This window comes from Podarcis liolepis (genome assembly GCF_965112155.1).
Source record: "Podarcis liolepis genome assembly, chromosome: 6".
NCBI classification, from domain to species: domain Eukaryota; kingdom Metazoa; phylum Chordata; class Lepidosauria; order Squamata; family Lacertidae; genus Podarcis; species Podarcis liolepis.
The window spans coordinates 23,292,848-23,318,340 of NC_139559.1; the positions used below are offsets into that span (position 1 = coordinate 23,292,848).

The following is a 25,493-nucleotide window of genomic DNA, read 5'->3' on the forward strand; positions in this document are numbered from 1 at the left end:
GCATGAAAGTGAAAGCAACGGAACTCTAAACTTGCATCCGTTCAAACCTGCTCTTTGATCAGTTAAACCGGACATTTAGACCTTTGATCTCCCCTCTAGCTAGCAGGGCAGAGGGGAGGTGAATGAGATCAATAACTGCATGATCTATTTGTAGTAAAAAACCTCTGCTGTCTCACCTATTGAAAGCATGAAACGGTCTGCCTCCTCAGGACACTGAACTGACTTTTCCCTGCAAAGTGATACTTTGATACAAAGTTTCCGCAGTGCCTGGCTACAGTATTTTATAACAAGAAACAGTATAAATTGGGCAACTGTGGCAATTTGAAGTTACAAGCTTCTAGTAATACTGACTTTGACTGTGTTAATCTCCTTTTTTACATCTTTGGACAGTCTCCTTTGTCTTCGTATTTGGATATTTTGTTCTATGGCCATTTTGATTTGCTCCCTCTAGAGGATAAAGTAAAGTCCGGCACGGCCTAAGACAGTGGAATTTTCCAACGGAGAACAAATCCCGTGGGAATTGACCTTGACATGAGTGGCTCACAAGAAGAGATAGTTACAAGAGCTAAGACCAAGCAACAACAACAACAACAGCTGCAGCAGCAACAGACAAAGAAAAGAGGCTCAATTTCAGGCGCAACAGCCGGATCAGCAGGAACAACAGGACAAGATAAAGGAACGGCCGCCTCTATGGAAGCTGTGACAGATGCTCTGCTCAAGATAAACCAAACTCTGGAGTCTTTGACAAAACAGACTTCAGAGAACACACAAAAATTAACAGAAATATCAGTAAGATTAAACCAGAATACAGAATCTATAAATAAATTGGTGGAGGAAAACGCTACCACGCGCCAAATTGCTGAAGATGCTAAAGCTACTGCTGGAGAGACACAGGAGAAATTAGAGCCGATTGCTAAGAAGGTTTGTGAGCATGATGCAACCTTGGCCTTGTGGGACTTACAGAGAAAAGAGAGAAACTTGAAACTAAGACTGATTCCGGAGAATGAAAGAGACAATCTTGTGGAATATCTGACACGGGAGTTTGTGGATTGTTGGGACCTTGAGGAAGACGAATTTAAAATAACGACAGCCTTCAGATTGGGTAAAAAGCAAGACAGAAAGACCCCGAGAGACTGTTTGATTACACTCAGATCCAAGGAGGAAAGAGACAAAATACTAGGACTACACTTTGAAAAGGCCTTGCAAATCGGAAATTCAGCTGTACAGATCTTTAAAGACATCCCAAAATACATTTTGGATTTAAGAAACTTCTACAAGGATTTGGTTCTTCTGCTAAAGAAAAACTCTATTCGCTTCAGGTGGGAGTTCCCACAAGGACTGTCATTTGACTACAAGGCAAAGAAGGTGAAAATAAAGACAATTCAAGACAAGGACAAATTTCTGGCAAGAAATCAGGAGGACCTGCAGAAGGGGACTGTGGACCCACTTGCAGAACAGAGGAGAGCTCTAGAGATTTTGAATCTCTCGACTGGACAAAAACTACCACCATCAGAAGAAGAGCAACAACTTGGAGCTGTTGGAGGAGTTTAGAAAAATAATAAGATGGCTCTGCAATTCCTTAGTTGGAATTGTAATGGGCTCAATGGGCCTTTGAAGAGAAGACAAGTATTTCATATATTGAACAGAGAACAATTGGACCTGATATGCCTACAAGAAACTCACATAACCAGAGCCCACAGGAGACTACTCATAAATAAAAGGCTAGGACAAGAATTTATTTCATCAGATAAAGTCAAGAAAAGAGGAGTTGTAATATACGTGAAAGAGAAATGGGCCCCAAAAATGATATTCAAGGACGAACAAGGGAGATACCTGGCAGTGGAGATACAAATACAAGGAGAAAAATTCTTAGTGGTCGGAATTTATGCACCAAATGAAGGCAAATCTGACTTCTTTAAGAGACTCCATGAAACCCTGACTGACTATTTGGATTACAATATGATAATCATGGGAGACATGAATGGCGTGGTCTCCACTAATATGGACAAGGCACAAAGACTAACAGTTAGTAAGGAAGGGAGACTCCCTAAGACTTTTTTTTGAAATGACAGAAAACATGGACTTGATAGACATATGGAGAACAAGGAACCCTCTGGAGAGAGAGGGAACTTTCTTCTCCCAAGCAATGATGACCTGGACCAGAATCGATCAAATTTGGATCACTAGTGGAATGGCCCCAAAGATCAAGAAAGTGGAAATCTGCCCAAAAACTTGCTCCGACCATAACGCCGTGAAGATGGAGATGAAACTCACAATAACTGGTCAATTTAGATGGAGAATGAATGACACCCTCTTCCGAGATAGGGAGATTCTCACGAAGGCCCAAAAGACCCTAAAAGACTACTTTGAAATAAATCTGAGGATCGACGTGGAGAAAAGAGTGATCTGGGATGCAAGTAAAGCGGTGATGAGAGGATTTTTGATTCAACAAAATTCAATAAAGAGGAAAAAACAAAATGAGAAAAAAGAAAAGATTTTGGAAATGATAAAGGAAGGAGAGAGAAAATTAAGAATAAAACCAAAGTCTCAGGACATTTTAAGAGAGATTAAGTTATACCAAACACAATATATGGAATTGATGAACCAAGAGATTGAATGGAAGATAAAGCAAATGAAGCAAAAGACTTTTGATTCAGCAAATAAATGTGGCAAACTTTTGGCATGGCAATTGAAGAAAAGGCAGAAATTAAATACAGTTACAAGCCTAGAGGTGGACGGAAAGAATATATCTAAACCCAATGAAATTAGAAACTGCTTTCTAAGTTATTTTAAAAAACTTTACACTCAAGGCCCGCAAAATGAAGAAGATATAGACAAATTCCTTGGAAAATATGGATTACAAAACATCTCTCACCAAAGTAAGATGGATTTGAACCAGAGAATCTCAGAACAAGAGATAGAGGCTGCCATTCAGAATATGCAATTGGGCAAATCTCCAGGACCAGATGGATTGACTTCCAGATACTACAAATCGCTGAAGGAATGGCTGACTCAACCATTAAGAGAAGTTTGTAACGAGATCCTTGAGGGAAAAAGGGCACCTGAATCGTGGAAAGAGGCGTATATTTCACTCATACCAAAGTCAGAGACTGAAAAGACCCAACTCAAGAACTACCGCCCAATATCATTGCTTAATGTGGATTACAAAATTTTTGCAGACATTTTGGCAAAAAGATTTAAAAGAGTGTTGATGGAGAAGATTCACAAGGACCAAGCAGGCTTTCTCCCTAAAAGACACCTGGCAGATAATGTAAGGAATGTAATAGACATTCTGGAAAAGCTAGAGGTGAACATAAACACTAAAGCAGTACTGATCTTTGTGGACGCGGAGAAAGCCTTTGACAATATTTCTTGGAGCTTTATGAAGAAGAATCTTCATTGGATGGGGGTAGGCCAGGGTTTTGAGAATGGTATGGCTGCAATATATTCTGAACAAAAAGCTAAATTGATTGTAAACAATGTTGTGACTGAGGAACTTAAGATAGAAAAAGGAACACGACAGGGGTGCCCGATTTCCCCATTACTTTTTATCTCAGTTCTGGAGGTGTTGCTGAACATGATAAGAAATGACCAGCAGGTCAAAGGTGTGCAGGTCGGAGCTAAACATTATAAGTTAAGAGCGTTTGCAGATGACTTAGTATTGACTTTGCAAGAGCCAAACACTAGTACGAAAAAGGTTTTAGAAATAATACAACAGTTCGGCCAGGTAGCTGGATTTAAGTTGAATAAGCAAAAAACTAAAGTTTTAGGGAAAAACTTAACAGATATGGAAACGGAGAAATTTCAAGAGGAGACAGGTTTGACTGTGGTCAAGAAGGTGAAATATCTAGGGGTTTACTTAACATCTAAGAATGTGAATTTGTACAAGGACAACTATGAAAAATGTTGGTCAGAAATTAAAAAAGATCTAGACATATGGTCAAATCTGAAATTGTCAATGTTAGGCCGAATTGCAGTGATCAAAATGAATGTATTGCCTAGAATGCTATTTTTGTTTCAGACCTTGCAGATTCTCGACAAGATGGAATGTTTTAAGAGGTGGCAGAAAGATATCTCGAAATTTGTCTGGCAGGGCAAAAAGCCCAGAATTAAATTCAAAATATTGACAGATGCTAAAGAAAGAGGGGGATTTGCCCTGCCGGACTTAAAATTGTACTATGAGGCAGCAGCTTTTTGCTGGCTGAAAGAATGGATGCTCCTCGAGAACACTGACATCTTGGATCTGGAAGGTTTCAATAATGCTTTTGGTTGGCATGCATATTTTTGGTATGATAAAGTTAACAGTGCCTTTAAAAACCATATTGTCAGAAAAGCTTTGTTTAATGTTTGGATAAGATACAAAGATCTATTGGAAAATAAAACCCCTAGATGGGTGTCACCAGTGGAGGCTAAAGCAGTGAAGAAACTCAATATGGAGGTCGGATGGCCGAAGTATTGGGAAATTTTAGAACAGGATGGAGATAAGTTCAAACTACAAAGTCATGAGAAATTGAAACATAAAGTACAAAATTGGTTTCAATATCGTCAAATAGTGGAATTTTTCAAACAGGACAGGAAAATCGGTTTCCAGGTGGAAAAATCAAAACTAGAAACTGAACTGTTAGAACCCAACACTAAGAATTTATCTAGAATGTATAACTTGTTGCTGAAATGGAATACACAGGATGAAACAGTTAAATCGGCTATGATTAAGTGGGCACAGGATGTTGGACACAACATTATGTCAGCTGACTGGGAATGGTTATGGAACACCGGCATTAAGTTTACGGCATGTAATGCCTTAAAGGAAAACATCATGAAAATGGTTTATAGGTGGTACATGACCCCAGTCAAGCTGGCAAAAATTTATCATTTGCCCGATAACAAATGTTGGAAGTGTAAAGAGACTGAAGGTACCTTCTACCACCTTTGGTGGACATGCCCGAAGATTAAGGCCTTCTGGGAAATGATCTATAATGAAATGAAAAAGGTACTCAAATGTACCTTTCCTAAAAAACCAGAGGCCTTTCTCTTGGGCATTGTCGGCCAATTGGTGACAAAGAAGGATAGAACTTTTTTCATGTACGCTACAACAGCAGCAAGAATACTCATCGCAAAGTATTGGAAGACACAAGATCTACCCACTCTGGAAGAATGGCAGATGAAAGTGATGGACTATATGACATTGGCCGAGATGACAGGCAGAATCCGTGACCAACGAAAAGAGACGGTGGAAGAAGAATGGAGAAAATTTAAAAGTTATCTTAAGGACTACTATAAACTTAATGAATGCTAAAATGTTGTGGTTTCCAGAAATAAGGGGGTACAGGGATATAAGGCTAGAATATAAAAGAGGACTAAAATGACAGAGATTGGAAAGTAACAATTGGGAGTTGCTAGTTGAATTATGGACATTGGGATGCAGAGAGGGGGGTATGGGGAAGTCCAAGAAAAGAGGTTTATGAAAATAGGTTTGAAACTATACGTGTATGTTTGTCATTTTAAGTGTTTGTTTGTTTTTCTTAAAAAGTTTGTAAAATCAATAAAAAATTTATAAAAAAAAAAAAAAGTACTGTGTCCAGTTCTGGGCACCACAATTCAAGAAGGACACTGACAAACTGGAACGTGTCCAGAGGAGGGCAACCAAAATGGTCAAGGGCCTGGAAACGATGCCTTATGAGGAACGGCTAAGGGAGCTGGGCATGTTTAGCCTGGAGAAGAGGAGGTTAAGGGGTGATATGATAGCCATGTTCAAATATATAAAAGGATGTCACATAGAGGAGGGAGAAAGGTTGTTTTCTGCTGCTCCGGAGAAGCGGACACGGAGCAATGGATCCAAACTACAAGAAAGAAGATTCCACCTAAACATTAGGAAGAACTTCCTGACAGTAAGAGCTGTTCGACAGTGGAATTTGCTGCCCAGGAGTGTGGTGGAGTCTCCTACTTTGGAGGTCTTTAAGCAGAGGCTTGACAACCATATGTCAGGAGTGCTCTGATGGTGTTTCCTGCTTGGCAGGGGGTTGGACTCGATGGCCCTTGTGGTCTCTTCCAACTCTATGATTCTATGATTCTATGATTCTATGATTCTATGACTTCTGCCATCAACCAACTCTTTGGCACATGTGAACAACCATTACTAGCTAAGATGTAACCATTACATTACTAAGGTGCTGCCTATGAACAGTAGGACAGCTAACCAAAGTTTCTACTCTAACTACCTCATAAGCATCTGGCCCATGGGGCCAAAAAGATTTCATCACCCCTTTTTTATGAGAAGATCTCCAAGGGGTATAGTATAACACATGTATTTCCATTTGCTAAACACATCCATCCATCCATCCATCCACCCATCCACCCATCCACCCACCCACCCACCCCTGTGGTTTAAGTTCTGATGTACCAAATAATCATCCAGTGGTATGTTAGCATTTTTGCACTCTTCTGTGTTCTGACTTCCTGCATAGCTTTTCTTGATCTGATTGTGTACAATGAGGTCTGTTGAAGGGGAAAACTACAGTCGGCAGTAGAATTGCTTATCTTCAATAGCTCAGAAATTTCCACATTTATTTTTATACTTGAACTTTCTTTTAACCCAGAATGACCATTGGTTTTCTATTATTATATTTAAAGCTTTCTCTTGATATCTTGGACTGGAATGTTTTATGAAGTGATAATTTCTTATCGTTAAGGGGATTTGCTTTCATGTTTGCTTCTGTTATGCACAGAATATCCTCCTTTTAAAGTCTAATGGATTTAAGATCATACATACATGCATATATGCATTCTCTATACCAGTAATAGGCAGGGTCAGAAGCAAACGTGGCCAAAACAATGAATGTGTATTTTAGTTTTGTACATTAGGCTACTTTCTGCATCCATTCCACACTCCTTTCTGTCTTCTATCCAGAAAAACAATAGGCATTATTCAAGCAAAGGCCATTCAAGGACTGCAAGCAGAGAGGCATTATCAGAGTTCAGGGCTGGAGTGGGGCGGCATGGGGCCAGGCTTGTAGAACCATATTTGGTCCATGGCCTAATGCATCCTTGCATGGTTGTTATGCAAAAATGAAGTGAGGATATATTGCATCCTGCCATAAGGCATCAAAGTAGGGGCAGGAGACAAAAATGCAGTTTCCTTACGTAAGGGTCATAGAATCATAGAGTTGGAAGGAACCCTGAGGATCATCTAGTCCAACCTCCTGCAATGTAGGAATATGCAGTTGTCCCCTAGGGGCATCGAATGTGCACCACGCTCTACCAACTGAGCTATCCACCGCTGATCCATCTAACCAAGTACCATATCAACTGGCAGTGTCTCTCTTGGGTAAATGTATTTCCCATTCCAGCCACCTAAGATCCCAGAGGTTAAGTCTGCTTAATGTACAGAATAGATGTCAGGATTTGAGCTCTTGCCACCTGCATACAAAACTAGTATTCAGCCATTGAATTTTGGCTCTTCTCCATGCAATGGCTAGTACTGGTGGCTGTCAGTTGGTCAGGAATCCTTGCCGTAATATAAATGCAGCATCTGTTTCTTCATTTATAATGAAGATGCTTGGAACACGTTAACTCTACATAAGTCTTGAAAGATCATTGTTTTTGCCTTTTTAGGCATTTTAATATGTTCAAAGATTTACTGCAGTATGTAAAGAGCTATAACTTCAAAAAGAAGTAGGTCTCTCTCTTTTTGTCTTAACAATTTTGAGTACATTGTTTGATCTTGCAGAGTGAACTCATAATGTACGTGTAGGGGGATAATGCATACAGCAATTCATCACACTGGGGGGAAATATCCATGAGTCATCTTGGTAAATATGCTTGAAGCATATATGGACCTAGGACTCATCTCGAGTCCTCTCCTCATTAATTGTTTTGCAGACACACTGATGGTCACTTAAGTGAATTCCATACATATGGAGATGTCTCATGAGGAAAATGAGTGCATCGATTTGCTTCTGCACAGAACTGAGAACTTGCCAGCATGCTTCTAGAATTCCAGGGTTCAGTCCAGTGTTTCCCAAACTTGAGTCTCCAGCTGTTTTTAGACTACAGTCCTCTGACCACTGGTCCTGCTAGTTTGGGATGATGGGAGTTGAAGTCCAAAAATAGCTGGAGACTCAAGTTTGGGAAACCCTGGTCCAGTCTCTTATTTGGAGACTTGGGTAGATAAGGGTACAACAGAAAAATACGGCAGTATTGAGAAGGTGCATTTTCTGAGAATGTAAAACTTTGGCACCTTCAAACTACATTTATCATTCTATGTACATTCTATGTGCTTGTTCATTAACACATTTGTATTTGTGATTAGCATACCTGCAGTATTCCTGAGGTGAGTGCTGCAGACGTTTTGGTTATTTTCTTATAGATGAGTTAAGTGATGGCCCAGGTAGAGAGTTTCCCAGTGGTTGTGCTAAATTCCCACTTAGAGAGAGCCACCTGGCCATCACTCTTACCTTTTGGCAGATAGTAAAAAATCTGGCTGCTTTTTCCAGCAGTCGTTTGTATCGGTCATGGTCTGAGATGGAGGTTTCATGTAAGCTGTCATTCCTGTGTGTTTTACAACTGAGGGGTTTTTTTTATGACTACTTTTGAGAGCCATGCTGTAGGAAAGCATTTTATACATTTTTAATATACCCCAAACTTAAAATATATTGGGTGGATGGCAGCTCTCCCTTGCCTTTCGCTCCTCCCATTCCACTGCCAGATTGCAAATAGTCTGGCATAATATACACAATCAGTGTTGCAGAAATTTTATTTCTAGCCTACCCCTTATGAACGATGTCAGTAAAATATTAAAACATAATAAACCAGTGTGAGAGAATAGTCACTTAGATACAAAATACTGTGCTCTACAGTTCCTCATACCTGCTTAGCAGCGTAATCCTATATGTGTAAGTCCAGCCGCATTCAGAAGGGCTGGTTCCCAAAGTATGTATGCATAGGATTGCTGCTATGCTTTTTAATGGCTGAAGTTGTATGTTTGCAGAAAATCCTCATGTTTAGACTTTTCCAGGGATGGAAATTCAGGACAGTTACTGAGTGCTTCTGAATGTGATGTGAACTACTCAGTACATGGACAGTATCATTAACATAATTATGTTATTGTTATAAGTTATATGTTTATATGCAACAAATTGTTAAGCCTATGCAAGTGGGTGTATTCTTTATGCCTTGTATTTTTGTACCACTTTAGAGTCAATGCTGTGCTTGTATTTCAATCTCCTAATGGCCCATTCCTATCAGGAAGAAAGATGAACCATGTTGCATGATTGTGGTCTAGTCTCAAGAGGTACAAAGGCATGAATGACTGCCCTGCTGCCATGTGAAATAAACACCCAGTCTTCTCATCAAGTGAAATTGGGGTGGAGGGCAGAAAAAGTTGAATGCTATTATCTGGGTTTTGACGTACAGATATTTATGTAAGAAGACTATAAGGCAGCCTTTCACAACCAGGTGTCTTCCATATGCTTTTGACTACATTTCCCATCAGCCCCAGCCATAGGTTGGGGAAGACTAGGCCTCAGTTTTGGACCTCTGGCTAAAGGAGATGTAATATTCCCTATTATCTACCTGATCTTCCTGTTTCTAGATTTCAAGAGATGTGCTGATAATTTATCTATTACTTGCTCTACTGAGAAGCTCTGAACATTTCCTCTCTTCTGAAGCTTTTTAAAATTAGCAACTCCATCATGTGTTGGTATTGTTGTAAGCAATGTGCTAAATAGTTATTTTAGTGGAATGCTAAACACTTTCCTTTTGAGTTAATACTATTTTGTATATTAAATATATTTGTAGGAAGAGATGAAACAATGGAGTCTGTCAGACCATCTTTCCTTGATTATTTTGAGCAAAAAGAAAAAGAGAATCGGAGAAACAACTATGGAAGGAATGTACCAGAAAGATATTCCTCCGATTGGAGAGTTCCTCAGGATGGTGATTATGAATTCGTAAGTAAAATACTTTCAGCATGTTCTAGAATCATAGTTTGCTTTTCTATTTTTTATTTTTTGTAGAAAAGGAGAAATAATCCTTAATCCTAGTAAATATTTGAAACAATATAAAGGTGAAAGAAAAAATGCATAATACTTTATTATTACAAAGAAATGCTTCCTTAAAACAGACAATACTGAATTGCTTAAGATGTAGACAAGTAAGAACAACAAATGATTTAACTTGGTATCCTGAATGTATTGTGAGCAATACATAATAATAGTTCAAATTGCCTGTGAAATGAAAATGGTGTTCTGATTTCTAATCATATTACAATCATATGGTTTTGTTCAGTGCTGTGGGTTTAAAGCTGCATCACAGTTTAGTTAAATCCTTTTTTTTATTGTACATTTTGTCTTGGTAAGTATATGAGAACCTAAATGCTAGTTGATTTGGGCTGTTGAGAAGTGTAATTTATCTCGTTTGTGACAATTACCCATACCTTTTTCACACCCCACCAATCTCAAATAGCATAATGGTAAAGGGAACTCTTTTCCTTTTTTCTTATGCCGTGCTTCTGGCTAAGGAGCTTGAGAAGCTACAGTAATTTTCCTGTTACTAACGGTTGTCAGCTAAGAAATGTGTTCATGGTGATGGGGATTTCTAATGTAGAAGGCATTTGGCAAAAGAAAAACGCTGAAAAACTTTATGTACATTGCCGTCTCTTAGTTACTGCATGGCTCTGCTTGCTGATCACTACTGTTACCTAACCACTTTCAATATGAGAACCCCTCCTATACTCCTTGATTATGTGGAGGGAGAAAGCAGAGTTGGAAGATGGGAGATAATACGTGCCCAGGCTACTCATTCCTCCTAACAGCCTGGCACCATGTTTGTATGCTGGGAGCAGTTGGTGGAGTAGGCAGGAAAATGGCAGTATTAATTCTGTATGTCAGCCCTCCCCCAACCTGGTGCGCCCCAGATGTTTTGGACAGGGAGACCCATTATTCCTTATCTTGCTGGTTGGGGCTGATGAAAGCCACCTTAATGAGGATACCGCCATACATGGGCAAGGACCGTGCCCTGTTGGTATCTAACCAGCAGTTACGTACTTGAGATTTAGTACTGCCATTATAGACTGTAATACTGCTGAAGGAGCAATGTAATTCCCAGCCAAAGTATGTGTGCATGCGTAGTGTGTCGTATTGGCAAAATGTTTCTTCCAGTGTTAAGACACCATCTCATGCTTATCACATTTCTTATTACTTTTTTTTTATTAAAAAAAGTCACCTTGCCTCCATAAGCCATTTGCCACGTTGCAGAGGCGTATAGGTAGCTGCCCAGTCCATTGAGCTGAGAATTGCCTTCATTGACTGGGATCTCAGACCGAGATCTTCGCCATAACTTGGTGCCTGATCTCATTAACTGGAAATGCCAAGGATTGGTCCTCTGATACTCCTCTCCATGTATTCCACCATTGAACTGTGGTTCCTTCTCATAGTTTTCACCTGGCACTGTTCCCTCCCCCCCCCCCATTCCTGCACCATACACATAGCTGTCAACTTTCAGATTTGAAAATAAGGGATCAGCAGCCTCGAAAATAAGGGATCAGCAGCCTCACCAGTCCCGGGGACAGTCTACGGGATATCTAACAATCTGGGATAGCAGCGGGAAACGGCGCTGGAATAAGGGGATTTCCTACAAAAAAGGGAAGGTTGACAGCTATGACCATACAGTGGAAACCTGTAAAGACGGAAGTCAACTCAGCTTACTGTGAACAATTGTTGCAAGCACCACATTGCTTATTTAAGATGCAGCCTTGTCGTGCGGTATGGCGTAGTATCTGAAAGGATAAAGCAAAATATTTGCATGGATCTCTGCAGGTGATGGCTGTTCCTGTGTGAGAGTTGTGCTTAGAATTTTCAATTACAGTAATCAAAAGCAGTTGCAGTAATTCAATAGCAGAGGCTTAAATACCATTGCACCAGTGCATGTAATTAGTCACGTACTGTAGCAGATTTAAATAAATTATGCTGCCCTTTTTATCCTGAAGGGTTTGCTCATACGGTGTTCCCTCCCCATCTTTGAGCTTACATATACTATAGTTTAGATTTTATTACTTGAAGCATTGTTCCTTACATTTTTAATCTTCTTAAAACATCCTTAAGCTAATTGGGTCTCTTTTTTTAAGTTTTGTTTATTTGTCAGTTGGGAGATGTCTGAAAAAACGCAGGAGGTTAAAATGTCACTCAGTGCATATTTACCCAAGATTGTCATGGAAATTGAGTGTTCACTGTGAAGAGTTGTATTGCAGTTCTCCGAGAGCCTGCTTGTGTAGAGAGAAACATAAATGATGCCTCTTTATGTTTACCGAGTTTGAGGCAGTTAGGCTTAATTGAATGGCTTTTTCAAAATGTAGCTAAATTTGCCCCTTAACATCCCTTCAGGATGACAAACTCTGTCTTGGCTGGGAGAAAGAAGGTAATAACGGCTGACTTCATTCCTAATTATTTGCAAACCTTAAACCATTATACAAGATGTGCTTGTTGTTCTTTTATTGCATCTTCATCTCCGTCGAAGTGGAGGCACCATTCCAGTATTGCTGGTCTGGGATGTGGATCTAAGGTGGCTGTTTTCTCTGCCACAGATTGAGTGACCTTTCAGTATGTCATCCTTTAACTGAATTCCCTGGCTATATAATTGAGATCGCTGAGGATAAATCTATTCTAAAGTATAATATACTTGGAGGCTGAAATGGGGAGCCCTTCCCATCACCACAGTTTCATTAATATTTTGCATTGTCAACCATGTTGGAAAGAGTCAAGAGAGTTTGCTAGGGGCTTCCCCCAAAGTGTATTTGTTCCTTGATATGTGTATTTCAAGTATTCCCCATTTAGGGTGTATCTGTCCTGATCGACGTTGTGCTTCTGCATAAATTTCAATAAATCATGGTGGCAGAAGAGGGCATTCTCTTTCAAGCATGTGGAGAAATCTCATACTGGCATTGCTCCTGCCGCCGTGGAAATGATAGCCTACCACAGTGATTCACTCTGCCATTCGAAGGAGCTCAGATTTGGTGCATATTATGCACAGTGGGTGCAATCTGGTGCAGATTTGGCTGCTGTCACTCATTTGGAGGTGTATTGACAAGGCTGCATATATACTGTGCACCTCCAGTTCATAGCATAAGTGTAGAACGTAATGTTTTGAGAGAAGACACATTACACATTTAGCCCATATGGTTGTGCACATCAGCTGTGAAGAGTCTTAAAATTGCTTAATGCAGTCTTTGAAGCTGTTTCGGGCTCAGCTTCAGTGCGTGAACAAAGGGCACCCCTCACTCTCCCCCACCACTGAGGGCTAATCACCAAACTGTATGTGGCATATTTTACATAGTTGGCAATTGCACAAGTTTTAGGAAAAGTAAAGAGTAGGTGGGGATGGGGCTGTTGATATTGGGCTTCCAATGCCTGCTATTTGCATTGGTAGGAAATCTTCCATTGGTACCAGTGGAAGCATTTCTACTAAAGCAAATAGTAGGCATATCACCAGGATCCAGGTCCTACCCCCACAGATGCTATTTAAACTTCTTTTTAAAAAATATGACTGATGTTTGCCCTAAGTAATCCTATCCATTCTCCACACATCTGGAACTGGGGGATGGAGAATGTTTCCAAGCTAGAGAGCTATGGACTTTTGAGTCCTATAACCTGAGGTTTTCACATTATTTCATGCTTAGCTCTATCTGTGACCTAGTGGTGTTCAGTAAGTTTTGGGAAAATAGGGTGGCATTAATAACCTTAGGCTTGCAGCATTTTGTTTGCTCTCTAAACCTTTTGTATGCAAAACTGTGCTTTCTCTGACATTCTTTCCCACTTAAAAGTTTTCCTTTTTTCGGTTAACCTCCTGTATAACTGGAACCCTTTCATCACAAACATTTGATATTTGCTTCTGCTATGCAAGCAGTGCCATGGCAAAGGTCAAATGGTAAGGACTTTCTGCACATTCTAAGATACCTTGGCTGCTTCATAACATGCTCTGAAGAATGTTAATGGTTTTGCCAGTTGTACAGAGGAAACATCTATTATCCTTTCTGGAAATGATTTATAGTGAGCAACTGCAAGAAGCCGAGTGATTTATTGCTTATTGATCAATGAAAACATGCTCTGGTTTACAATGACCGGTATGTCTGCTGTGTTACAGGCCTTTGTGCTAGCGTCATTTGTCTTCTGAAAAAGTCAGTATCGTCTCTCCCTTTCCTCAAATAGTTGTATTTTTTCTCTTCCGAACTCTAATGTTGGACGGCATGTTGGTAGCTTAGAGTTGATAACGTATTCCTTCTCTAACTCTTGTCAATCCTTGTTTGGTGATTAGCTCCATCTAAAGTTCGGGCAACATAGAAACAAGACTTTTCCACAGCCACAGGGTCTTCACAGCCAAATCAGTAGCATTTATTTCATTCCATGTTTAATTTATATGCTACCTTTTTATATTACTACACACAAGGTGGTTTACAAGCTGAAAAAACGCGAAAGATCAATATGATCCAAACCAAAAATGTCATAATGGTAACTTTAAAAGAAACAACTTACGGTACATAAAATAAAGTAATATTCAGCAATCCATTAGAATATAATAGTACACAATAAAATTAAAAATAAGCAAATGATAACTAAACAGAAATTCACTCTTAACAATTGCAATAAATAATTTCTAAACTATAATCAATAAAAATAGCAAGTCACATGGCAGAAAAATAACACAATACAACTTGAGAAGCAAAGACATACAACTTGTAAAATTACTGTTTTTAAAAATGTCCCTGAACTCCTCTCTTCCCAGCTGCTTCTGATGTTCCTAAAATCATAATTTGGGAAAGGCTCCTAAGGCTGCAGGGTGGGTGGAGGCAGGTGGAAAAAGCCATTGCCTGACGGGCAGCGGTATTCACATAGTGGCTCAGTTTATGCTTTATAAACGATGGGTTTTATATTAGCACAGAGTTTGGCCGAACTTGCCATGGCGCTTCTCATGTTGTTACTCCAGAACTAAATTTCCTTCTGTACATTGTAGCTTGCTCTTCATTAACCATGACAGCTTGCAATTTAAAACACACAATAGATGGGGTTCATAAAACCGTTACAGTATGGAACCTTTCAATATATCAAATAGAAGTGCACTGGCCACAGTTCTAATAATACAGCAAGCAAGACCCCATTAGTGACTGGCCTCATAACATCACCCCACCCCAGAAGCCTGTTTGAAGAGGCATTTATTCAACTCCTGCCATAAGCTAAACAGCAGCTCACACTGGAGGGTTTACTATTGAGAGATTCACATGTGAAGAATTCTGCTAGCAGATAGATGCATACACAAAAGTGAAGCATTCCTTTTAGTATACTAGGTATTTTATAGCTAAAAAAACCAGTGATTTTGCTGTACGATATCTAAAGGAATTTCTGTCCCAACATTTCTCACTGGCAGATTATAGGGAGAAAAAACATAGTTTAGACACCTGCTATATTTGCATTTGGCTATCTATATTTAGACACTATATAAAAGCTTCACTATCGTGTGCATTTTTATTAATAACTTTGCATGGTAGCTTCGTATTTTAAACTAGAGGTGAATAGGTAGATGTGTCTGGAGTATAGTTTGTGTTAGATTATCCTGTTTATCAGTGGGACAGCTTTTAAAAATGAGTATGCTATGATGCATCCATAACTGAGGAATTTTGTCTTCCTGCATAATACTGAAATTTGAGAAACAGGAAGCTTGAGATAGGATGGGTCCTTTAACTAATATTAGACTTCCTCGTGAAGGTAGTTCTAAATCAAAACTTAGATGAAAATGCATTGTGCAGAAATAGGATTGTCTCCAGTGTAGTGCTATTTTAAAGTTACTTAGTAATGTACCGGTACTTGTTCTGTTGGTGAACAGTTTGCTGCTTCCTTTGCATGAGCAGAAGCAACAAACTAGGACTCCTGGCTTAGCATTAAATCCAAACAGGAGATCATGGTGGTTTTTCACCAATTGAATGAGCCATGATTGATAAACCAAGTACAGCCTTTTGCTTCAAATTGAAGCAAAAGAAATAGAGCAAAAGAAATCCATCGTCTTCAATTTGAACATAATTCTAACCCAGGATTGCTCATACGGATGTTACATCATTGGTTTACTGTGACATGTGAACACAGCTATTGACAGCTCTTCATTTCAGCTAGATTTTTGCAGTCCTATCTATGCGGAATCAAGGCTGTGCTAACAGGAATAAAAAGATCAAAATTCTGTACCAAGGCAGTTTTAGCTATATGCCAAGAAAAGCAGATTTCTGCTATCCCTTTAAATTATGCAATTTGTATATCTTTGCTTTGACATTTGCATTTTTCTGCATTTGCTGATCATAACAGGGGATAAGGAATTTTCTGCCACTGAGGTACAGCTTTCAATTTTTGAGATTACACCAGAACTAAAAAAAAATAGGGCTTGGAAATGTGGTTTATCCAAGTTGTCAATCCTGTATGCACTTCCATTAAACTCAAGTGGCTTGTATAGGATTGGAAAGTAATGAATTAAGATTACGAACACTGCTTTGGCATGATTAGTTCTTCATAAGGTAATATTGTTCTCCACGCCAACTCCAGTTCTTTTGAGAGAAGATGTTATTTTGCTCGTTGCTGAATCCCAGCTGCAGACACACAACTGCTTCAAACTGCATCTCTGATATACATCAGGTTCCTCATATATGTATGTGCACCACAGAAACGCCGGGCTCCATTGCAACCCACAATGGGGGCACATCACTTTTAGATTTAGAAAATGCTTTCTGCCAGTGTTTGAAATTGGAAAAAGTCAGGTAGCTTAGGGCTTGAATTGTTTTCAGTACCTACTGCCAAGGATGATTATTTTCCCCTTCCATCCCCTTCCTTAACTAGGCATAAAAATCCCAGTTCATAAGACAGGCTCATCAGTCAAAAGTTTTTCTCTTCATAAACGTGACACTGATCAGATTTGTAAAAGTTTTATGCCTTTATTGTTGCTACTGATGATATAATTTTGTAGTGTTCAGCAGTTTTAGGATTATGAAGACTCTTTAAAACAAAGTTGCGTGCAGGATTCTAAAAGAATAAACTGAGAGATGGTTATATTAAGAACATTCTGTTCTCCCTGTGTAGACTGATAAGCTGAATTCGGTAACCCCAAGCTTACACAGCACATCCTTTAGCTCAGTGGGATCATCAGTCCAATATATTCTCCTGCAGTTTTGATGGAAATGAGAGTGAATTGGATGGAGGGGTCAAAGAATCACTTGCTGCTTGTGAGATAGAGAAATAGGCCTGGGTTGTGTGTGGGAGATATGGTAGCAAGGCCTGACAGCGGTTCAGGGCTCCGACTTGACCTTGGTGAGCCTGGCTTCCAATTAAATGCCGTTATTGAGTAACAGTGCCATTGAAGCAAGATGGAACTTTGGGATTTTGTCCTGAGGGGATACAACAGCGAACATTCCAAGCACAAAGCAATGAACCACGGAGTTTGCTTTTTGTTTCCCTTCCCAATCAATCATTGGTTTTGTTAAACAAAAATTAAATGTAAAAACTCATTTTGGGGGGATTCAAACTCACCATATTTGAATGCCGCTTTTTCTTCTAAGGAACCTCGGTTAGTGTGCATTATAGTATATTGTTCCTCACAACAGCTTGCGAGGCCAGTTGGAGTGAGAGACAACACTTGGCCGTTCTTGCATTGGCTCTCCATTAAAAATAAGTTGATCTCATAAGAGGCCTAGAAGAGCATCACTTCATCTTGTGTTCTGGACCATGATTGTGAGTTAGACCTATTTCTGGAACCACTGTCAGGATAAAAGATAGCTGGGCATTCCCAGAATGCAATAATATGCAATACCAGTAAGCCATAACTTTAAATGTTCGGGCGAGTAGACCTATGTACTTTCCTTAGGTACCCAGGAAGCTGCCTGATACCACTTCAGACTATTTGTCCACCTATCCCAGAATTCTCTACTCTTACATGTAGAAGCTTTCCAAGGGCTCAGGCAGGGATCTTTCCCATCATCTTCTACCTGATTCCATGTTGACTGGAGATGTCATGGGTTAAACCTGAGACATTGTGCAGTCAAAGCATGTGCTTTGTCTCATGCAGAGCCTGTCAGCACTATGAGGAGCTGCAGCCGTCACAATGCGGGTGCAAAAGATTATGCTTGTTTGTGCTTGTAGAGCTGGTGGCATGTTGTAGGAAAATGCTCAAACTGAAGTTTCATAGAAGAGAAACCATAAGTTAACAGACAAAACACTGTAATGAGGGCTGAATGTTAGAGCGAAAAGTGCCAAGACAAGGAGCAAATGAAGACATTATCATTTTGGACATACTCCGAACAAATGTGTTCAGAATCTAAGGCTTCATTAATCCTTTCTTAGTTCTTATTTGTTCAAAAGGGTCTGGCTTCCCTTTTGTTGTCTGCCTTGCACACAATTGTTAATGAGTGCCAAATCTTTGAACAAATTAATGTAATCAAATTCAGTAAAGTCATCCCATGAGTCTGGTGCTTTTCTTTTCTTTTTTTCCCCTCCTGAAGAGGATTGATTCATAGGCTCTCAAAAGCTCAACATAGTTGATGAGTCAGTAAATCAGTATTACATGGTTTCTCATCAGTTGTGAGTCCTGTAGAACAGGGATGGACAAGCCATTGCCCTCCAGTTCCTTGCTCAGCTACAAATCCCATTGTCCCTGACACCATTGGCTATGCTAACAGGGTAATGGGAGTTGTAGTTCAAAAACACCTTGGGGGGGGGTGTCAGGGAACTGCCATCGGAGGAACAGGTGGTGGAAGGGCTCACGGAGGCTGGCAGAGACTCATCAGCTGAAGCAGGAACCAGCAGGGGGAGAGGTGGATCTCTGAGGGAGAGCGAGCAGGAGGGAGGGCTCAGGGACACGTGAAGCTCCCATAGGGAGACCCACTCCTCGCCGGAAACTGTCACGCCGCGAGTCCAGAAGACGTGTTTCCGTTAAGGAGCTTTTATGCTGGAAACGATTCCGAAAGCAGCCACTGTCGGAATCTGCAAGTGACTAGAGCAGCCATGTCTGAGGGGCTCTGTCACAGACAGAAGTTTGTGGGCTTGAACAAACTCTGAGGGACTACTATTTTACGCACAAGCAGCTCATCATCCCATCACAGGGGGCAATAGGTTCCCCATCTCTGCTTTAGAAGAAATACAATGTTTTCAGCATTATATCAGTTAAGTGGTTTGTGAATAGCACTTTGTCGACTTCTCTGTTAAAAATGTATGTTTCAACATCACTTGATGATGATTATTATTACTCACCTTTCACCCCAAGGTGGGTCACAACAATCTAAAATAAAACATAAAAAACCAGTTTAAAACAAATTGGAATCACAAGAGTAGGTCTAGTCCTAAAAATACATATCTCAAATGTCAAAGGGTAAAGAGCTGCATCTTCAGCTTACAATAAAAATTGTGTAATGAAAGTGCTACAGAAACATCTCTGGCTGGTCCTGAGTTTCTGAAGGCACTGGAACTACTTAAGAGGACCCTGCTGTATTTTGGACCAGCCCTATAAATTTTTATTTGTATTTTTGCATTATTTTACATGCTGGTCTCCTTTCTCTGATGCAAATATGCTGCATGGACTGCGTTTGATGCTTTTTCTTTTGAACTAAATAAGCAGAGTGCTATGCTCAAATGCTGTGCTTTGAAAGAAAAATATGCCTAAAACTCTTGCTTTGTGCGTTTTATACATGTGTGACCTTCAAGCATAGAAAGTTGATTTATTGCTCTGTCGGGCTTTTAAGTGTCCTGCTTGCTAAAATAGGGGAAAGAGTAATAATTTTTAAGGAGAAAATATATTGTCATAAAACTGCAGAGGTCTGCCATGGTGTAAGCACTTTTAAGCATCATCTCCAGCAAATAAATATCTGCCTGCAGAAAGGTGTGTGTGTGTTTCTGTTTCTTTGTGTTGGTTCAGAGAAATTGACCTTCACTTGTCTTGTAATTCAGTTATAGGGAAGTGGGGGGGAGAGATGCCTTGTCCTTTGTGTATTATTGGATTAAGACATCAGAGCCTTTTGATGTCCTTTAAAGATTTAGGAGATGAAATGTTTGTAACTGACGGCTGTGTGGAGGAAGACAGTTGAGACACCTTGACATTTCCTTCCTTTCAATCAAGTCTGCATAGAATTTAAGTTGTCAGAGGTGTGTAGAATTTAAGTTGTCAGAGGTGCCTGGCACATTAGCCCTTTATTTGACTGGTTTGGATGTATATCCCCTGCTTCATAAACCATGAGTTATGAAGCCAGGAGTGAGTGTTGTGGCTGCATTCTTTTCCCTTCCCATGCATGCCAGCTTTGTTGTGATGACCCTGATTTGTTTTTAAGCCGGAGTTCCCAGTTACATCCAAAAATGGTTCAGTGGTGTAATGACTAACCAGGATAAACTTAATATGAATTGCATTAAAATGTGGGTAGCCCAGAATTAAGTGGCTTGGTTCAGACACACAATCCCATTTATTTCAGTGGTAGGCAATATGGTACCTTCCCGATCAGGGTTTCCCAAACTTGGATCTCCAGCTGCTGTTGGGACTACAAATCCCATCATCCCTAGCTTCCAGGACCAGTGGTTGGGTCAGGGATAATGGGAGTTGTAGTCTAAAAACAGCTAGAAACCCTGCTCCAGATCTTGTTGCAGTCCAACTCCCATCAGCCCTAGCCACTGTGGTCACCTGTCAGGAATGAGGTGAGCTGGAGCCCAGAAATGTTTGAAGAACATTTTATTAAATGTTGTTTGAACAATTCAGTGTACAAACAACACCATTTTACAATTCTCCCAACAAATTGGCCATTAACTCGATTAGAATATGCTAAAAATAGAGCTGAATAAAAATCAGCACGGGCCTGAGGGAAGTCGTAGACTAAAATGTCTGGAGAGCACCAGGCAGCCTATAGTTGTCAGGTAAAAACATTGTTGTTAAAATGCCCGTATGACTGTGGTGGGTATTAAGGCCATGCTTGGACCAAATCCTTGGACCAAAGGCTTATTAAGCCAGGATTTGCATGAGTTGGCTATATTCATCGGCAGTGCTGTGAGCTGATGTTTTGAATGCAGGGAAAGTGTTTTAAGCTCTCTCTCTCTCTCTCAGTGTAGTTTTATCTGCCAATTACTGCTGATGTGTTTACTAACTATTTTTTAATTAAATTTGTTTTAATAGTATTTGTTTTTAATGGCAGGGTGCAGAATCCCCCTTTCCTTGGTGCAGAATTTGATTGCCTGGATTGCAGGCTTAACATTTTTCATGCAGAAGTTATAAAGTCCTGGACAACTGTGTTCTGATCTGAAGCTATTTCAAAATGTTCTGCAATTTTTAATCATTCACTCTGGGTTGAATTTAACTCACATTTTATGTGTAAATGTCTATTCATTGCTGCCAACTCTTATATGGGAATGCATTGAAGAACTCCTAAGGGATTTAAGCGCTATTGAAGTAGAATTCTTCAGAAGTAGTCAGGGATGCTGCTGTCGCTGATGGAGAACAGCAAGCCTTTCTCCCATTATATAGCTCCTACCTACGCTCTCAGTGTGGGTGTCCTATTTGCATAATCATCTAGACAGTGTTCTCTAAACCACACGGATAAATATACAAATCTCTTTAATCCAGGTACCACAATTCCTGTGGTGTTACCCTCTTTCAGGAGTCTGTCACAAGCCTAATAATGCCCACCGTGTTTCTCTGCAAAAAGCAAAGAGGATGAAAGCATAAAACTATGATGAGGCATCAAAATATTTTTCATTTCCATTGTATTTAATTTTGCTCTCCCATTTTTCTAAGCAACATGTCTCCTTCTGAAAATGCAGCGGGTGCCAAGCAAATCCCAGCTCTGCTAACAGGTTGAATGCAAACACTCCCCACTTCCATTTAACCTCATTTCCGTGGCTCATTGCTGCTGCTGGATCAGCCTGTGAAGAGTTAACTTCCTTGGCCCAGAGGTTGAGGGATAGTGCTGGTAGCTTAAGTGCGGATGTGGGAAATGGCTGTTCTTGCCAGAGGTGTGTAGTTGAGGGCATTTCCATTCAGGCTTACATTCAAGGTGAAAATGCATGTTAGTAGCAGCAGCCTGTGTGAATTTATTATGCACACACAGGACTAGAAATGGAGGAAGAATTTGTTTATTCCCGTCTTTTTTTCAGCTGATTGACCCAATTTGATGGTCCTGAAAATGCTTGCAGATTGATACACAGTTCTCAATTGGATTGTGCTCTTTTCTAGGTTTTGCATTTTAGTTTTAGTGTGCAAAAAGTATGTACAAAAATATAAATGCACATTGAAAAATATGTATTGGGGGATGCATATAATCTATACAATTTACATAAGAAATTCTCATGCGTTCTTTAAAAAAAATCCCCATAGAACAGGAGGAACAAATTATAACTGAGTGCCAACGAAAATGATACAGGATGGTATTAGACTGTTTGGACATCCTTACTTAAAACATTGGTGGCCGATCCTTTTGGCAAATAGTGCAAAGTACAGTACATGGGCAGTTCTTCCCCAGCTCCCCAAATGATCTTGGTAGATTTTCTTCTAACTTACTAAGCTGTGGCACAGGCAGCACTGGAGGAGGCAGGGATGTAGATCTGGTTTTATCCCATAGCCCAAGCCTCTGGCCCTTCCTGCTCCTGTTCAGATGTGTCATAGGTTGGCCACCTGAGAACTCAACATACCTCAAAAAGCCCTTAGATAAGAGTGTAACTTCTTAGTGATGGAGCAGGGCCTACTTAACGTGTTAATGGCCTACATTTTCTACTGTTATCATGGGTAGCCAAATCTTTTCCAGCTTTTCAGGGGAGCCGGAAAACAAATAACCTGAGAAACTTCAGTTCAGAATGATGATTGGAGCCCATACTGTTAGTAAAAAGAGACACAAGGGTGGCGCTGTGGTCTAAACCACTGAGCCTCTTGGGCTTGCCGATCAGGAGGTCGGCGATTCAATCCCTGTGATGGAGTGAGCTCCCGTTGCTCTGTCCCAGCTCCTGCCAACCTAGCAGTTTGAAAGCACACCAGTGCAAGTAGTTGAATAGGTAGCGGGAAGGTAAACGGCGTTTCCATGCATTCTGGCTTACGTCACGATGTTCCATTGCGCCAGAACCGGTTTAGTCATACTGGCCACATGATCCAGAAAGCTGTGGACAAACACTGGGTCCCTCAGCCTGAAAGCGAGGTGAGCGCCGCACCCCATAGTTGCCTTCAACTGAACTTAATTGTTCCAGGAGTCCTTTACTTTTACCTTTATACTGTTAGTTCATGCTGAATGAATGAAGCAGTGGGCTTAAGAGTAGGACTGGAAGGAATAGCAGCCAAGCTCATTGATTCCTTTAACAGTGCTTAAAACTAGATCCACAGTTGTGTTGAAAATGATCCAGTCTATTCATTGGTGAAGAAATTTGGGATGATGGAAAGGATTCTTCAAATTTTCTCTAGGGAGCCTGAAACTCTCCCAACAATTGGAGCAAGTGCATTGTGGGGGGGGGGCACTCTATTTTTTGCCAGATAAACTATTGTCAGCTTGAGGTAAGCTTTTTAAAATATTTATGGACCACTTTGTCTGATGGATGTGCAATGGGTCACTTTCATAGGAATCATAAGCTCAATTCTGTTAAAATAGGTTGTTTGTTGTTGTTTAGTCGTTTAGTCGTGTCCGACTCTTCGTGACCCCATGGACCAGAGCACGCCAGGCACTCCTGTCTTTCACTGCCTCCCGCAGTTTGGTCAAACTCATGCTGGTAGCTTCGAGAACACTGTCCAGCCATCTCGTCCTCTGTCGTCCCCTTCTCCATCTGCCCTCAATCTTTCCCAACATCAGGGTCTTTCCCAGGGAGTCTTCTCTTCTCATGAGGTGGCCAAAGTATTGGAGCCTCAGCTTCAGGATCTTCCTCAGCTTTAGGAACCCTCCAGTGAGGTTAAAATAGGTGGGGAGGGTTAAATAACAGGCACGAGGCAATTCTGCCTCCCCATCCTTGCATAAATTAGACTTGCATATAGTTGTTTGTTTTGCATTCTGAATTGCTTGGCACGTGGCAGTGTAGCTTGCTAGACATAACCTGGGATTCCATTAGGAATCACATAGATTCAAATGAATTACTGCAGCTGCAAGGGCTAGAAACATGCAATATGGGGGTTCTCAGGCTGTTGAATTGTTTCAATTCACATGCTGAATTATGTCACATTTATACCGAATTGCCAGATATGCTCAGCATGGTTGATTATGTTTATAGCTTTTAAGTCAGTTTTCTAATTGAGGAATCTTTATTGGCTTCCAAAGCACACCTTTAAAATGGCCAGCATAAAATGATAAAGGTTGATTGCTCCTCCGCATGAAACATTTAAAGTGCTTATAAGTACCTAATGAATACTGTCAACCATGGTTGCCAGAAAACCTGTATCACTTTAGTTAGTTGCTCCAAACATACACTAGTGCTTATTTACAACGCTTCTCAGGAAGTATTGAGAAAAACTCTAAAATTAAAACAAAGTAAAGAGACCAAAACAAGCATTTGTATTGTTAAAAGCTACTTCATGGTAACTACATAATAGCTGGCATTATAGTTATTTTATATACTGTTTATAAAATGTTGGTTTTGCTTACTAGAGTTGCCCTATTTGAAACAGTGAAAATCCGGGACATTTTGCCAATTTCTGCCCTGACACTGCTACCGGCAGTATACCAGATATGTCTGGGAAATGCCAGGCATGTGCCAACCCTATTTGAACCTATCTGAGACTTGCAACTAAAGCTAGGGTTCAGGAGTGTGTTGTGGGACTATGCAGGTCCTTTCCTTATGTGTGAATTCTTTCTATCCCGTTCTACCCACTTCTGTTGGCTGATTGTTTTTACATAAACCATCAGCAATCTGGATTAAAAACTGGGTTCTAAAAGAGGGTTTAGGCACATTGCTGATTTCAGTTTAATGTTGGGGCCCCATCTGGTTGGCATCTGTCTGTCTCGGAAGACAATGGAGGAGTGCGCCCTTGGGGGTGAGGCCAGACTATTGGCAGGTTGCAGCAACTACTGTGGCTGTAGAGACCAATGCGGGAGAGACATGCTTTGTTATTGCTGGGGCAGATGAAGACATCCAGCTGCTCTGCTACAGATGCACCGGGACGTTTCTTCTCCCCGTGCTCCTTCCTAATGGTCATTTCTCTTCTGGTCACTGCTGTTGGTACACGATTTGACTGTCTGTCTCCAGGCACTGTGATTATCTGCAAGAGATTCCCACCGGGTGGGGTTGATGTTGCCAGCTTTCATGTCCCATTTGCAGACATCTTCATAACACAGAGCTGGTCTGCCAATTGGCCTGGTGCCAGAAGCCAGCTCCCCTTTTAAGGCAGCATCACATCACTTCAAACAGTCATGGCTTCCCCTAAAGAACCCTGGGGACTGTGGCTTGTTACGGGTGCTGAGGTGTTAGGAGACCCCTATAGACCCCTATTCCCCTCACAGAGCTACAATTCCCAGAATTGCCTGGGAAGAGGGATTGATT

General features: G+C 40.5%; 1 protein-coding gene across 2 annotated transcripts in view; it reads left to right on the forward strand.

Annotated features, from left to right (window-relative positions):
• Nucleotides 1-25,493, forward strand: part of STK4 (serine/threonine kinase 4) — a 68,531-nt gene that overhangs the window by 31,109 nt on the left and 11,929 nt on the right. For both annotated transcript variants that reach the window (XM_083508148.1, XM_083508147.1), the window contains exon 10: nucleotides 9,796-9,947. In XM_083508148.1, coding sequence (XP_083364274.1) covers nucleotides 9,796-9,947 — 152 coding nt within the window. The remainder of the gene's footprint in view (nucleotides 1-9,795; nucleotides 9,948-25,493) is intronic.